The 16,139-nt window shown below is 38.5% G+C and overlaps 1 protein-coding gene across 1 annotated transcript in view; it reads left to right on the top strand.

The window, feature by feature from the left end:
• The window catches only part of LOC110151943 (myomegalin), a 235,849-nt gene that overhangs the window by 120,363 nt on the left and 99,347 nt on the right, over positions 1-16,139 (top strand). Inside the window, 4 exon segments of the mRNA XM_070467223.1 lie at positions 3,711-3,787; positions 6,313-6,436; positions 6,621-6,796; positions 10,497-10,614. Coding sequence (XP_070323324.1) covers positions 3,711-3,787; positions 6,313-6,436; positions 6,621-6,796; positions 10,497-10,614 — 495 coding nt within the window.

The following is a 16,139-nucleotide window of genomic DNA, read 5'->3' as shown; positions in this document are numbered from 1 at the left end:
GCATCTTTTCATGTGTTTGTTAGCCATCTGTATGTCTTCTTTGGAGAAATGTCTGTTTAGATCTTTGGCCCATTTTCTGATTGGGTCATTTATTTTTCTGGAATTGAGCTGGAGGAGTTGCTTGTATATTTTTGAGATTAATCCTTTGTCTGTTTCTTCATTTGCTATTATTTTCCCCCATTCTGAAGGCTGTCTTTTCACCTTGCTTCTAGTTTCCTTTGTTGTGCAAAAGTTTTAAGTTTAATTAGGTCCCATTTGTTTATTTTTGCTTTTAGTTCCAATATTCTTGGAGGTGGGTCATAGAGGATCCTGCTGTGATTTATGTCAGAGAGTGTTTTGCCTATGTTCTCCTCTAGGAGTTTTATAGTTTTTGGTTTTACATTTAGATCTTTAATCCATTTTGAGTTTATTTTTGTGTATGGTGTTAGAAAGTGTTCTAGTTTCATTCTTTTACAGGTGGTTGACCAGTTTTCCCAGCACCACTTGTTAAAGAGGTTGTCTTTTTTCCATTGTATATTCTTGCCTCCTTTGTGAAAAATAAGATGTCTGTAGGTACGTGGGTTTACCTCTGGGCTTTCTATTCTGTTCCATTGATCTATATTTCTGTCTTTGTGCCAGTACCATACTGTCTTGATGACTGTGGCTTTGTAGTAGAGTCTGAAGTCAGGCAGGTTGATTCCTCCAGTTCCATTCTTCTTTCTCAAGATTGCTTTGGTTTTTTGTATTTCCATACAAATTGTGAAATTATTTGTTCTAGTTCTGTTAAGAATACCGTTGGTAGCTTGATAGGGATTGCATTGAATCTATAGATTGCTTTGGATAGTATACTCATTTTCACAATATTGATTCTTCCAATCCATGAACATGGTATATTTCTCCATCTATTTGTGTCCTCTTTGATTTCTTTCATCAATGTTTTATAGTTTTCTATGTATAGGTCTTTTGTTTCTTTAGGTAGATATACTCCTAAGTGTTTTATTCTTTTTGTTGCAATGGTGAATGGTATTGCTTCCTTAATTTCTCTTTCTGTTTTCTCATTGTTAGTGTATAGGATTTCTGTGTGTTAATTTTATATCCTGCGACTTTACTGTATTCACTGATTAGCTCTAGTAATTTTCTGGTAGAGTCTTTAGGGTTTTCTATGTAGAGGATCATGTCATCTGCAAACAGTGTGAGTTTCACTTCTTCTTTTCCTATCTGGATTCCTTTTATTTTTTTTTCTGCTCTGATTGCTGTGGCCAAAACTTCCAACACTATGTTGAATAGTAGTGGTGAGAGTGGGCACCCTTGTCTTGTTCCTGATTTTAGGGGAAATGCTTTCAATTTTTCTCCATTGAGGGTAATGTTTGCTGTGGGTTTGTCATATATAGCTTTTATTATGTTGAGGTATGTTCCTTCTATTCCTGCTTTAAGATTTTCTTTTTAACTGGTCAGGCAAAAAAATTTTCTCTTGATTTTTAAGAAAGGTGTGTTTTTTTTGTTTTTTGTTTTTTTAGAGATTCACTGTGTCATGGCTTTTACTGGAGGAGAATTTTTTAAATTTCTACTTTTCCTCAGCACAGGGGAGGTGTGTCGGGGTGGGGGGCAAGGGGCCGAGGACTCCAGGGACACATGGCACTGTACCTTGAGTGTCCCCCTAGGGAGGGGAAACAGGGAAGGGGTACTGGAAAGGGGAAGTGGGGTCTCTGAGCTCTCTGAACAAGTTGAAAGTACAAATAAAACTTAACCTGTTCCAAAATAAATAAATAAAATAAATCTCTATTTTTAACAGGAATAGCCACATTATAGATTATATGAGCAGTGGAGGATCAATTTATAGAGTTAAAATTGAAGACTTGGAAAAAAATTTCTATTCTTTAATTTTATATCTGTATGGGATGATGGATGTTAACTAAGCTCATTTCATTATGTATGTAAGTCATTATGCAGTACCTTTTAAACTTATACAGTGGTGTATGTCAAATACATCTCAGTAGAACTGGAAGGGGAGGGGGAAAAAAGGTATGGTATGTCAAATAAAAGGATACTCTTTTTTAAAAAAATCCTTGGAAAGGAGTCAGGTAATTGGTTACTCTTGTTTTTTTAACCTAATTGTATATTGAACTTTGTAGCAAACACTGAGAATTCTGTGTTTAACATGGATTGGTGTTAAGATTCCAGTCAAGTAAAGTTTCCTGAAACAAAGCAAGCTACCAACACAGAGAAAATCTAACTAAACATAGTTAATCTGTAAACTCATTGTTAGCCCAGTACTCTAGTTCTAGATACTAACATGTAATGAAAGTTGATTGTATTTCTGATCATTTAAGTTCAGCTTCATCACTGAAACTTTTCCTTGATTTAGGTGGGTGGATACTCCTCTGAATGTGAGAGTAAAAGTCGCTCACTCTGACTCTTTGCGACCCCATGGACTATACAGTCTGTGGAATTCTCTAGGCTAGAATACCGGAGTGGGTTTCCTTTCCCTTCTTCAGGGGATCTTTCCAACCCAGGGATTGAACCAGTATTACAGGCTGATTCTTTACCAGTGGAGCCACAAGGGAAGCCCCATACTCTTCTGGGGACATGTAGAAAGAGAGACCCTCTCCTCCCCAGCCACTCTTTCTTGAGTACATACCTTTGCATAGGTATCTTGACAAAGAGCTGACAAAATTTGATGATAAGATAAGCAAATACAGTTAAATTCAGATTCTCTTCAGCTGTATATAGAATTTAACAGTTTACATTTGAATATTTGCTAATGGAGAATGGAGAAATGTGATTAACTATGCAGGCATTTTTCTGCAAAGAAAGGTTACAAAGGGTTAGAATTTAATGTTGTGAATTGGTATGTACTTACATTTCCATGTGGTAGATTTTGAAATTACCATGAAATTACCTTGATCCACCAGAATAATTGATTGTTATCCCCCAGAATAAAAGATTTATGATCTAATCTTGTGAGATGAGACTGTTTTAGCAGTTCTGTGTTAAGCTCATAAACTTTATTGCCTGTTTGCTTGGATAGATAAAATGATAAAACCTAGATAAGTAACTGTATTTATTCTTTTTTCCCCTCATTTTCATTTCTCTTTTCTACTTACTTAGAAGAAGAGTGTTTAGATTGCATATCTGTTTGTGTGCATGTGCCCAGGATATTCCACCTTTGGTGTAATTATTTTCTTTCCTTTGTATGGCATATTATTAATTTAATATGTGATTATGGCTGAGAACTTCAGCTATCCCAGTCAGGAAGGGAAAACTATTGTTTCTGTAAGTAATAATAGAAAATTTTTTTTAAAAAAATTACTTAGTTATTTACAATATTGTATTAGTTTCAGATGTATAGCAAAGTGATTCAGATATGTGTGTGTATAGTGGTATGTACTTGTTAATCCCATACTTTTAATTTATCTCCCACCTCCACTTTGGTAATCGTGTTTGTTTTCTATGTCTGTGAGTCTGTTTCTGTTTTGTAAATAAGTTCATTTGTGTCATATTTTATATTCCACATATGTGTGTCTTAGTTGCTCAAGTTGTGTCTGACTCTTTGCGACCCCATGGACTGGAGCCCATCAGGCTGTTGTCCATGGGATTCTCCAGGCAAGGATACTGGAGTGGGTTGCCATTTCCTTCTCCACATATAAGTGGTATCATATAATATTTGTCTTTCTCTGTCTAATTGGGTGTCTGTGGCAGTTAATGATAATTAACACCTGTTTGCTTTTCAGAACATCGAGTTGAAGGTTGAAGTAGAGAGCCTGAAACGAGAACTCCAGGATAAGAGACAGCATCTGGATAAAACATGGTAAGTTGCAGTTTGAACTAGTTGAACTCTTGGTTCTGTCCAGAGTCTGGCTCACTTAGCTGTAACCAAATTCTTTAACCTTAATTCTGGCATTTGAGTGCTGTATCCAATTCAGGAGTTAAAACAAGGGGCCTTCTTTTCCTTGGGCTAAGTCTGAGAGACATTGAAGTAGATTGTAATGTCATCAAACCTAAGCCTATAAACTTCCTAGTCAATAATCTACAAAGAACATCCAGGGTTGACACAGAATTTGGGGGAAATGGGTACTCTCATATACTGCTGGTGAGAATGTAAATTGTGGTAACATTTTTGGAATGTGGTATTACTTATGAAAGTAAAAAATTAATACTTTCTTTGATCAAACAATTCTGAAAAGGAATCTATTCATCATAAATAAAAGTATGAATATGAAAGGATAAATATATAAGGATATTAACCACATCATTTTTTCGTAATGGCAAAAAAATTAAAACAACTATCCATCAATAGGACAGTGGTTGAAAACATTTCAATATAAACATACTATGGAATATTGTACAGCCATTAAAAATGAATTAGGTCTATATATTATTATCCTGTTGGGAAGTCCCTGATACACTAAGTAAGGGGCAAAGTGCTGAGTGATACTTAGAATATAAGCCCCTTTGGGTAAAGACAAACAACCTATGTGTACATGTGCTTGCTTGAGTATGCATAGAAAAAACTGCAGGGTTACATACCAAACACTTTAACATTGCTTTTATCAAGGGAGTGAGATTGAAATTTGTGATAGGGAGAAGACTTGATTATTTTTATATACCAATATTATTAGCATGGTTACTTTTATAATTAAAAACCCCTTAGTTTTAAATGACAAATGTTACTGAAATTTTTACTAAAAATAATTTTCAGATTAGGTCCTAAAATCAGTATGTATTTAATCTGATCTGGCATTCCTTCTATCTCTACAGTATTTCTTGATATTTATTAATAGAGTGATAGCCCAGCAATATAGACTGGGCTATATAGACTCAGCTATACACAGTATGCTGGTATTACTCAATTACTTACTAAGGCATTAAATGAGCTAATAGATTTTAGGAAAATGTGAAATACCAATTGAGTTATAAATTTTGAGATTTGCATAGTGTATTTTTAATTATCATTTCAGCCTTTTATTAGGTGGCATTATCCTATTTTTAGAAATGAGAAAGCTAAGGTACAGAGTGTTAAAGTCTTTGCAGATGAGTGGCAGAACCCACAACGTCTGGCATCAAGTTCAAGGCACTTCTGCCTTCACAACAGCTGCAGCCTATTAAATCAGGCATTCCTGGCTAACTGAGTTACTCAGAAATGTGTGACTTTAATCTTACGATATTGTACTTTGCTGTTGTCTATTACATTTATCAAGGAATATGGAGTCAAAGTAAAAGTTGATTATTCCTGAGGTCTGCCTATTTAGGGGGTCTTAGGTTATTCTCTTGACTGGTATCACTTATACAACAAAGACTCTTCTACTCCCAAAAGGCTGTATAATGACATGAACTCAAGATAAATATAGTCTCCAGGACAGTGCTGAGTAGTGTCCACTATCGACCAAGGAATTCTATAATCTTTAAGGAAGCTCCATTTGGTCACCATGGACACAACCTCTTGGGCCTAATATTAAAATACTCCTGGGCTTGGACAGAGCACCTTTGATTTATCATGAGCCTGTGAAGGTTCAGTATTGTTCTCTCTACCCTGAAAACAAGATGGTCAGTGGTTCTCAACAAATGGCTTAAAACAGGGATAAAATCAAACCGGAATTAAGATCATTCAGCACCTGATACTGCCTTCAAATTCTAATCCTCAGACATCCAAGGGCAGCTGTTGTCAGCTATAAATAAACTGGTGACACCTTACCCGCTTCGTGCTGGTGCCTGGACATTCATTCCTGAGGACATCAGAGAAGCAAAGCTGGCCCAGAACCCTGATCTTCCATAGATTAAATGTCCACTTTCTGCATGGGACCATGGGGAAACTGGATAGAACTCTGGGTAGGTAGCCCAGACTCAGGACAATCTACAGGTTACTGGCTAGAAAGGACAAGAGCCTTTCTGTGGCTGTCCAAATGGATATTCTGTTCCAGCAACCTAAATGGAAGGAACACTCTAAATTCAAGTAGCAAGAAATCAAGGAATGAGCAGGGGACTCTGGGAGAGCAGTCCAAATGGAAGAGTACAGGGACAGGTGACTGTGAACATGGATGCTGAGTTCTAAGCCATTTGATGACTACCTGCCTTTCAACTGAAAACTTTTCCTCTTAAAGCTGTAGCAGTAGTGAAGCTTCTCAGGTGTCAAGTATATTCTGATTGACAAGCAATACAAATTAGAATTCCTCAAAGATTATCTGAAAAGTTGGAATGAGCAGTTCCACGAATAATTGCAGTTCCACAAATAATTTCTTCTCATCAGTGTGATTCAGGATTACTGCAACAGCCTGAATGGGTCCACTAGCTAAGTTATATAGCTGGCTGTAACTGGCGAACGTTCTGTGGTTTTAGTGCTGATGCGGAGAATATCAACAGCCATAATGAAGCTGAGCTCCGGCGCCAGTTTGAAGAGAGACAGCAGGAGACGGAGCATGTTTACGAGCTCCTGGAGAATAAGATCCAGCTTCTGCAAGAGGTGAGTGTCCCCAGCTACGGGTCCCCTTTTACCTCTTTCCTGACTGCCCTGCCTCCTGGCCTTTACCTTTTCCCTCTCTACTTTCCTTCCTAAGCTCCTTAAGTGTCCCTGTGTTTCAGGGCTCCTAACCTAGGTGGGGCTCTGCAGCTTCTTGGTTTTCATTCTTTTCTGTGTCTTCTTGCAGGAGTCCAGGCTAGCAAAAAATGAAGCCGCACGAATGGCGGCTCTGGTGGAAGCAGAGAAAGAGTGTAACCTGGAGCTCTCGGAGAAACTGAAGGGAGTCACCAAGGAGAGGGAAGATGTACCAGGAGACCGGGTCAAATCTGACCAGTACACTGAGGCCCTGGCCCAGAGGGACAAGTAGGTACCTTTGGTACTGTATTTGCCACTTGTCTTTTGCCTGTTCTCGAGCCTGTAAGAGTATATAGCAGCTGCACTTTTGCCTTTTAAGGACTTATGGTGGACCTTTACCATTTCCAAGACTTTTTGGCTCCCCTAAGTAAAGAATCTCTTTTTAGGGTTGAATCTTTAATGGTATCCATTAACAGAACTGACTTGCTGGCAATCAGGAGATTTAAGTAGGTGTAAGTAGAACAATGGTCAAATGATAGTGAACAAGAGACATGATCACTTATTCACATGGATTGAGCACTTGCTGTATGCCAGACACTGGACTAAGCCCTCAGGTTACAGAGATGAAAGACCCATTTCCAGTCATCAAGACACGTGTTATACATTATTAATAAGTTCTTTGGTAGAAGTAACATGGGATACTCTGGGGTGTATAGGATTGTCATCTACTCAAGAGCAGGGTGCCACTGGAAGTTTCCTGGAGGAGGAGAAATCTGAGGTGGATTTTGAAGAGTGAATAGGAGTTAGAAGAAACAATGTACGAAGTGGTCAGGAGGGGAAATGTCCTGGGCAGGAGGAAACACCATTGAGGGGAGACACAGGACAGGCATGTTTCAAGAAGTGTAATTAGTTCTACATGACCAGGGTGGAGGGTCTGGGGAAGACCAGTGAGAGGTAAGCTGTATTGGGAAAAGGGCGTCTGATTGTGCTGGCTTTGTACTTAAAAGGAACTTGAATTTCCTCATAAAGGTAGGTGGGCCGTTGTTGAGGGCAGGACTGTGTCTTAGTTATTACAGCAACTTCTTAACTGTTCTCTTTACTTCTGGTCCTGCCCTTCTCCATTTCATCCCAATCTATTTAGCCTCTTCAATGCATGATACTACGGTGGCATAAAAAGCCTTAAGTGGTTTTTAACTGGATAGGTGAAAAACACACAGTGTACACACAGTGACCAATGACCAATGTGATCGTTTTGAGACACAAATCTGATCATATTATTGTAGAGCCGCTTGGAAAGTTCTCAACATCTTTAGGAGGTAAGATCTGTTCTTAGTGTGGCCATCAAAGCCTATTATGTTCTGACCCCTGGTTTCCCCCAGACTCATCCCCTATCATGACTCCACATTTCACTGATTCCAGACTAGGAATAATAATGATGACTAAGGTTTGCTGGGCTCTTACTATATCACTGAGCTGAGTCCTTTATATTCTTGTTTAATTCTCCCACAAAGTTTAACTCTCTCATAAAGTTGACAATCCCATGAGATAAGGATTATTATACTTTGTAAAGGGAGAAATTGGCATTTAGAGAGTAATGTAACAGGGCTTCAGGCTTTGCTGGAATCCAGCCCCTGAAGGCACAGCACCTCCAGAAGCATACAGTGCTGTGTCAGATACCTAGAATTTTGTTCATGCTCTTCCTTTGTGGGGAAACATCTGTGTTTTCCCCTCCTGGTGAACTCTTGTTCATTCTTCAGAACTCATGAAGGCATCGATGGTTACTTCTGTGAAGGGTTTTGTGACAGAATTAAGTATTTATATTCTTGTTTTGTTTTTTTTATGTGTGCATGCTCAGTCACTAAGTCATGTCCTACTCTTTGTCATCCCATAGACAGTAGCCCTCCAGGCTGCTCTGTCCATGGAATTTTCCAGGCAGGAATACTGGAGTGGGTTGGTATTTCCTACTCCAAAGGATCTTCCTGACTCAGGGGTCAAACCCGCATCTCCTGTGTCTCTTGCATTGGCAAGTGGGTTCTTTAGCACCGCACCACCTGGGAAGCCCTTGTTTTGTTTGCACATCCATTAGTGTACAGTCTTCCGTGCATTGTTGTATTTTCTTTCAGATCTTCCCTGCTAGATTACCTGAGACTCTGTCCCATCCCTGTATTCCAGTGAACACTTGTCAAATCAAAAGGAAAAAAAAAAAAAGACAGACATACCTAACAAATTGAGGGAGTTCATGTCAGATGGCCTTGAAAGCTTTGTAAAGTAGGAAAGTAGATCATCTGTAGAGACTGAGGGTCAAAGGGAATAGTGAGGTATGAGGCTTAAGTAGAGATGTCCTAGCACAGATACCATGGGGAAGTTAATATGATTAAGTCCACATTCGTCATCATAACTATCATTGCAACTTACATTTTTAAGTTTTTAAAGTTCTTTCTCATCCCCAAATCTAAGCTGATGCTCATACCTTAAATTAATTTGTAATTTGTCTGTGAGATTCCTACTTGACTTTCTGGTGCCCTTAACCTTTTGTCCATACCATTTTCCTGCCAAGGTGCTATCACTGTCTTAACACATGCTGTGTTGCATGCGTGCTCAGTTGTGACTCCTAGGACTATAGGCCACCAGGCTCCTCTATCCATGAGATTCTCCAGGCAAGAATATTGGAGTGGGTTGCCATTCCCTTTTCCAGAGGATCTTCCTGACCCGGGGATCAAACCTGCATCTCCTGCATGTCCTGCATTGGCAGGCAGATTCTTTACCACTGAGCCACCTGGAAATCCACACACCCAGGAATAATAATCACAATCAGAAGAAATTTTACATCTATTACCAGCATGTTTTCCAAGGACAGGTATCTCTAGTACTCAGACTTACACACAGAGAAACAGCAAGATATGCCTTGCACAAAACTGTTGATTTGAACCTGGGTTTATATACATCAGCACAGCATGCAGTCTTTGACAAGTGAAATCTAGCCTGAATTTCCAGCCTCTTCTCTAGCCAGTCTCTTCCCACCAGCTTTTCCCCTGCTACTAACTCTTTCCCATATATCTTGTATCTTCACGCCTTTATCCCTTTATTTAAACTCCTTCCTCTGAGCCTATAAAACAACCCAGTCTTCAAAATCTCTTGTCCTGAGCTTCCCCCCAGGCTCCTCCAAGTCAAACGAATGACTTCTTCTTTATGTTTCTTCCTGTAGCTCCATGACAGTACTCACTGTACTATTTGGTTCATAGCTCTGGTAGGGTAGCACTTATTATAGTCTATCTGTAGATTTATCTGTGACTCCCTATTCCCCAGACCCTTGGCACATGCACCAAAAAAGTTAACTTTCTGTAGAGATAGTGTGTTTTCCAACTTTATATCACCAGTACATTCAGGATGCATTGAATTATATACATAATGTGTGTATGTGTGCCCAGTCATGTCTGACTCTTTTTCGACCCCATGGACAGTAGCCCACCAGGCTCCTCTTCAGGGATTCTTCAGGCAAGAATACTGGAGTGGGTTGCCATGCCCTCCTCCAGGGGATCTTCCCTACCCAGGGATCAAACCCACATCTCTTGTCTCCTGCATTGGCAGGTGGATTCTTTACCACCGTGCTACCTGGGAAGCCCATATACATAATGGTTACTTGATAATTGTTTTTTTAACTGCAACAACAATAACAAATAAATGAAAAGACCCACAACTTCTGAGAGTTTTATACTTATGGTCTATAGATCCGTGGATTGGCTTCAGGAGGTCTATGAACCTTACATTATGACAATGTAAGCAAAAAACTCATTTGTGTATATGTTGGCGGGGGGGGGGGGGGTGGCCTGGGGCAGAGAATGCACGGCTTACTGAAGAAAAGTATCAATGACTTTAAAAAGGTAAAAACTTACTGTACCAGACCATGCTACTTTTGGAGTGGGCTGAAAAATAAAGTTAGTAATGTATCATGGCCATAACTATTGTTCTTACTTTTTCTTTGCTCCAGAAAAATTGAAGAACTGAGTCAGAGCCTGGCTGCAAGGGAGAAACTTGTAGAACAGCTGTCTCAAGAGAAACAACAACTGCTCCGTCTGTTGGAGGAGCCAGCTGACATGGAAGTGCAGGTGAGGTTTGGGCTGTACTTCCTGAGGCACCTGCTTCATGCTTTTAGGAGCCCAACGTTACATATAAATGTATTCGTCTTCTATTGCTGTGTAAGCAATTACTGCAAACTCAGTGGTTCAAAACAACATATATTTATTATCAAGAGTCCAGGCATGACTTAGCTGACTTTTCTGCTCAGGGTCTCACAAGTCTGAAATCAAGGTGTCAGCTGGGCTGCTTTCTCAGCTGGAGGCTCACTTAGGGAAGGATCTACTTCTAAGCTCCCTCAGGTTGCTGGAAGAATATTGCTGTGCGATTGTAGAAGTTATGGCAGCTAGCTTCTTCACAGCAGTAGTGGAGAGAGAGAGTCTCTTACTTCTCGACACTCTTTGAAGGGGTTCACCTGATTAAGTCAAGCCATCAGTGTACTATCCCTTTTGGTTAATTTAAAGTTAACTGAGTAGGGATCTTAATTATATCTGCCACACCCCTTCACTTTTGCCATATAATGTTGCATAACTATGTAGCGATATCCCTCACCTTTGCTATTTTCTATTGGTTAGAAGCAAGTTACAGGTCTCTCCACATTCAAGGAGTGGGGATTATATAAAGGTGTGGATACCAGGAGGTGATGATCACAGCGACTGTGTCAGGATTCTGCCTGCCACACTGAGTTATGTATAGCTATAGAGAATGCAGTGTGGTTTTAGTATTGAGCAGAGAACCCTCACTGCTGTGAAAGTAATTGCATTAATCTGTGTGGTTGTTCTTGGAGGTTACCTCAGAAGGAGCTCATCTTCTTCATTCAACTTTTAATTTACTAAAAATATACTTTCTGAAGGAACTCTAGGATCCATCTCTGCTCAAGCAACATAAACAATTACTAGGTATTCTTACAAATCTTAGATCAATGATGAAGCAAAATGTGCAATTTAATTTATTGGTCACATATATAAAGGTTGGAATCAGGTTAAAAAGAGCAGGGCTAACAATGAGTATAAAGCAGTGTTTTCCACCTTTCCCATATCATGACAAAAAATAGCTAATAATAATAAACATGTAGAAAATGACATGATTTACAATGTAATCAAGTTGCTTAAGTGACTTTTTCTCATTTTTCTCATTATCAACTGCTTTTTTTTATTACTCAAGTCATAAATAGCAATTACATAAAATAAAATCTGAAAACTCAAATAAGCAAAAAAATGTTTTCAATAGCTATGACCAGTATAAAAAAATTCAGTTTTAAAAATTGAGACCCTTCAATAAATTTATTCATTAATTATGGTTTTAAATAGTAGCAAATGATAATATTTATAAGGGGTGGCAGAAATGGATGGAGCTTCTCACTTGAAAGTGGCCAGCCTGGGTGCTTAGACCACAGTGAGAGCAGAAGAAATCACTATCTTGACTGCACTATCAACCCTTTGGACTCTAAATCCATTTTGGTTGGAAAACTCTGTTTAACAAACTCAGAAAATGATGTGCATACATGTAATCTGATAGATATGAGTAAAAATTAAAGTTCATAGGCTTTTTGCAGGATACATATTGAAATATATGGAAGATTCCGCAACATTTTAAAATTTGAAATAACTTGGTTGGAAATTACAAGAATTGGATTTCTGTCCTGATTCTTTCTTATTAACTATGGATAGTCACTGCTATGGATACATCACTTCTCATCCTCCATATGTGTAAAATGGGAAAAATTAGCCCAAATAATCTCCAAAGGATTCTATAATTTTGACATTCTGAGTTCAGCATCACTGGGGAAAGTGTATAGTCCCCAAGATAAGTACTTTCAAAGAAAAATACTCATGTAAATTCTGAAATAAAGTCACTCTAATTGTTCTAGTTTTATATTTACAGACACATTGATGTGATATATTTATGTACACACACTTATTTTCATTAGTATCTTTGGTAAGCACTGAAATGAGTATATGTAGTTCAATATTTGAATGCTAATAAGGGGATTTGAGTTGGTATCAGTTTTTAAAACAGACTTGAAGAACAGAAAAATTATAATTTCAAAGAGACTAAATTATTTACCAATCTATCCTAAAGGAATGCTTAGAATAAGTTAAGTACAGTGTCTAGAGGATAATAACATTGGGTGAGCAGAGATAAGAAATGCATCAAGTCATATAAATTGTACTAACTTGATATGCTTCTTTAATGTTGCTGGGACCTATAAAAATTTATTACTGTTATTGCCCATAATTTGGTACACTTGATCACATAGTGCTGTGAATTCTGTCAATCATATTTCCCAACCTTTTGCATAGAAAGCTCAGTTTCATAGGAGATGATTGAGGGTCTCTGTTACTCTGAAGTAAGTGACTAAGGCTGGTCATCGTTAGAGGTGATTATCTGTGTCTACCTTCTGACCCACCCACCACCTGAGACCTGAAGGCATGACATCTCAGCACAGGGTGGGCCACTTTTTTAGGTGTTGTCCAGAACACCCAAGATGGAAAGCTCTGCCATAGAGGGCCTCTGACAGTAGGTCCTCTCAAATGTGGAGGAGAGAAAGCCTCCCAAAGTTCACTTTCTAGTTACTCCCTTTGGGTCTGTGCCTTATGAAGGAAAAAATAAATTGGCACCAAGTGCTGCTTAGTATGCATAGAATTATTTCATATTATTATTTCCTTCTCCAAGGGATCTTCCTGACCCAGAAGTTGAACCCGAGTCTCCTGCATTGGCAGGCGGGTGGGTTCTCTACCACTGAACCACCTGGGAAGCCCAATTATCTTCTCTAAACAGCCCAAAGAAGACTGGCCAGACAGTCAGCTTTATAGTGAGCATTCAGATAATCCTCTGAAAACTTCTCTCAATGTGTGTCCGGGTTCCAAAAGAAAACAATGTTTTGGTCACAGTGTTTCTGTCTTATATTCTATGGCCTAAACAGAAAGAAATTTGAAATTTGGGACTATATTTAGCTTGGGACTATTTAGCCACGCACAAGTGGTTCAGATTGTCATAATAAAAGGATACAGTCAAGTCCTTTTAGAGAAATAATCTTGGTCCTTCAGGAACTGATTCTAATATGAAGTCTCTTGAGTTTTAATTAAGGAAGCAGAGTGGTATGAAAGAATGAGCTCAGGTTTTGGCATTTGATTCCAACATAAACACTTTTCAGATGAATGGCCTTGAACAAGTTACATAGCCCTTCCAAGTACAATTTCCTCCTCTGTAATGTTCATCTCTTTGTAAGGATTAGAAATTATATATGTATAGTGCCCAACAGGGCTCAAAACATGGTAACTACTGTTGTCATTATGCATGTCAACACCCTGGAAGAGAGTAAGGCTATTCTTAAAATGAGTAGCAGCTAAAAAGACATAGTGATTGAGTTAGATATTGCAGACTTGACTCACATTGCAACTCTCTTTGTCTTAACGAAAGACAAAGATAAAATGATTAAATATAGCATATTTGTGAGATTAATGGTCACAGTTATCCCTTTGGATCTGTTACCCTTGCACATAGAAAAACTGGTTCATAGGCAAAGACCAAACTCAAAGTTACCAGTTTGTGTTACTGCTCCCCAGGAAGACCACAACAGAGTGTGAATCCTTCAGGGTAAACTGGTCACAATGAGAATCATAATCTCATTTTAGTCTCCTAGACACACAAAAATACTGAAGCACTTTCTGTAACATCTTGGGATCAGGTAGTCATATTCTAATGGTTCAGATTATTATAATAATAAGACCTAAAAGTAAAGTCACAGGATTTCTTAATACCTATTCCAGGTGTAATTTAAAATATTTATCAATGAGTATTCAACAACTTTTCTATAGTAATAACATCAGCCCATATGGTAGCATTTTCTGTGTGCCAGGTGCTACTCTAAATACCTTATATATTAACTCATTTTAGGTCTCAGAGTAACCCAGTAAATTAGATACTGAACTACATGAAACATAAAAAGAGATTAATTTATATAATTAATTATTAATAAAAATAAATCATAAATAAATCATAAATAAATAATAAATCAGTGGTCATATTAATATGTAAATTTTAAGACACATCTCTATTAAAGGCTATAAAGAAATAAGCAGATGCTTGTATGTGGAGTCACAGCTTCAAATACAGTCTAATGCAGGTATGTTATATTGGCAATTTAAAAACAGCAAGTGGCAACGTCAAGGTGAAAAGCTCTTGGTAAAATTTCCAATAAAGAAGTAACATAATCCTCTGTTAATTTACATATCAGTTTAATTCATAGAAGATTCAGAGTATATTAACGTTGGGTTCCAAAATACAACAGAATTAAGTCCTAGATTCAGATGATTATGTAAACAATTTGATTACTTCCATTAGTGCCCAGTGGAACATTTGAAAGTCATTCATATTTTGGGACAAGGCTCTGTCCTGCCTATTGCCAGTTATGTTGTACCCCTAGCCTCACTCATCATTGAAATAAGAAATGCCCCACAAATTTTCAATGCATTCTAGGATATGGCTGCTTGATAAGAACCACTGGTCTAGGAGTCCTGGCCTTCAAAGGGTTTAAAATCTAATAAGTGATTGGCATATAAACAAAGTATTAAAATGCAGCATGACAAATGGAGAGAAATATAAGAAATATACTCATAGTGCTAGGAGGACCCAGAGAGGAAAGAGATCATATCTTTGGATGTCAGAGAAAGCCTCACTTGGAAGTCAGCCTGGACCTGGGGCCTTAAAGGCTGAGTAGCCTAGGCAGACAGTAGGAGAAGGGCATTCTAGGCATGGAAACAATATGTACAATGGTATGGAACACACTCAAGGAATTGGGAGTCATTGATGTTACCAAATATATGCTAAGTGTTGAAGAATGATGGAATATATAGCTGGAAAGTCCCATAAATGTTAAGCTAAGGAGCATGTTCTAGGCGCGGGGTTCCCAATCTCTGGGTTGCAGAATGGTACCTCCTACCAGATCAGTGGCAGAATTAAATTAGAAATAAAGTGCACAATAAATGTAATGAGCTTGAATCATCCTGAAACCATCCCCCCACCCCTAGTCCATGGAACAATTGTCTTCCACGAAATTATCCCCAGGTATCAGAGAGGTTGGGGACTGCTGTTCTAGGTAATGAAGAGCTAAAAATTAAAAAAAAAAAAAAAAGCAAAGGGAATAAAAGCCTTTGAAGTGGCATTATACAAAGACAATCCTGGTGGTTGTTTAGATGCAGGATTGACTGAGCAGATCATTGATGTCATCTCCCAGGTGGTTCAGTGGTAAAGAATCTTCCTGCCAATGCAAGAGTCAAATGAGACCCTGGTTCAGTCCCTGGATTGGAAAGATTCCCTGGAGGAGGAAACAGCAGCCCACTCCAGTATTCTTGCCTGAAGAATTCCATGGAGAGTGGAGCCTGGAGGGCTATAGTCCATAGGGTCACACAGAGTTGGACACGCATGCACTTGGGATAGCAAATCATGGTTCAGTGCAGCTATTAACTGCTTCAACCTAGCCCATTCTGTGAATTAGATAAAGGTAAAGAATATTATAAAACCAGCTATAGAGCACTTTGCCTATACAGTGATG

The sequence above is a fragment of the Odocoileus virginianus genome, chromosome 5, assembly GCF_023699985.2.
Source record: "Odocoileus virginianus isolate 20LAN1187 ecotype Illinois chromosome 5, Ovbor_1.2, whole genome shotgun sequence".
Taxonomy (NCBI): Eukaryota; Metazoa; Chordata; class Mammalia; order Artiodactyla; family Cervidae; genus Odocoileus; species Odocoileus virginianus.
Note: the sequence above shows the minus strand (reverse complement) of the source record. Positions and strands in the feature narration are given on the sequence as shown.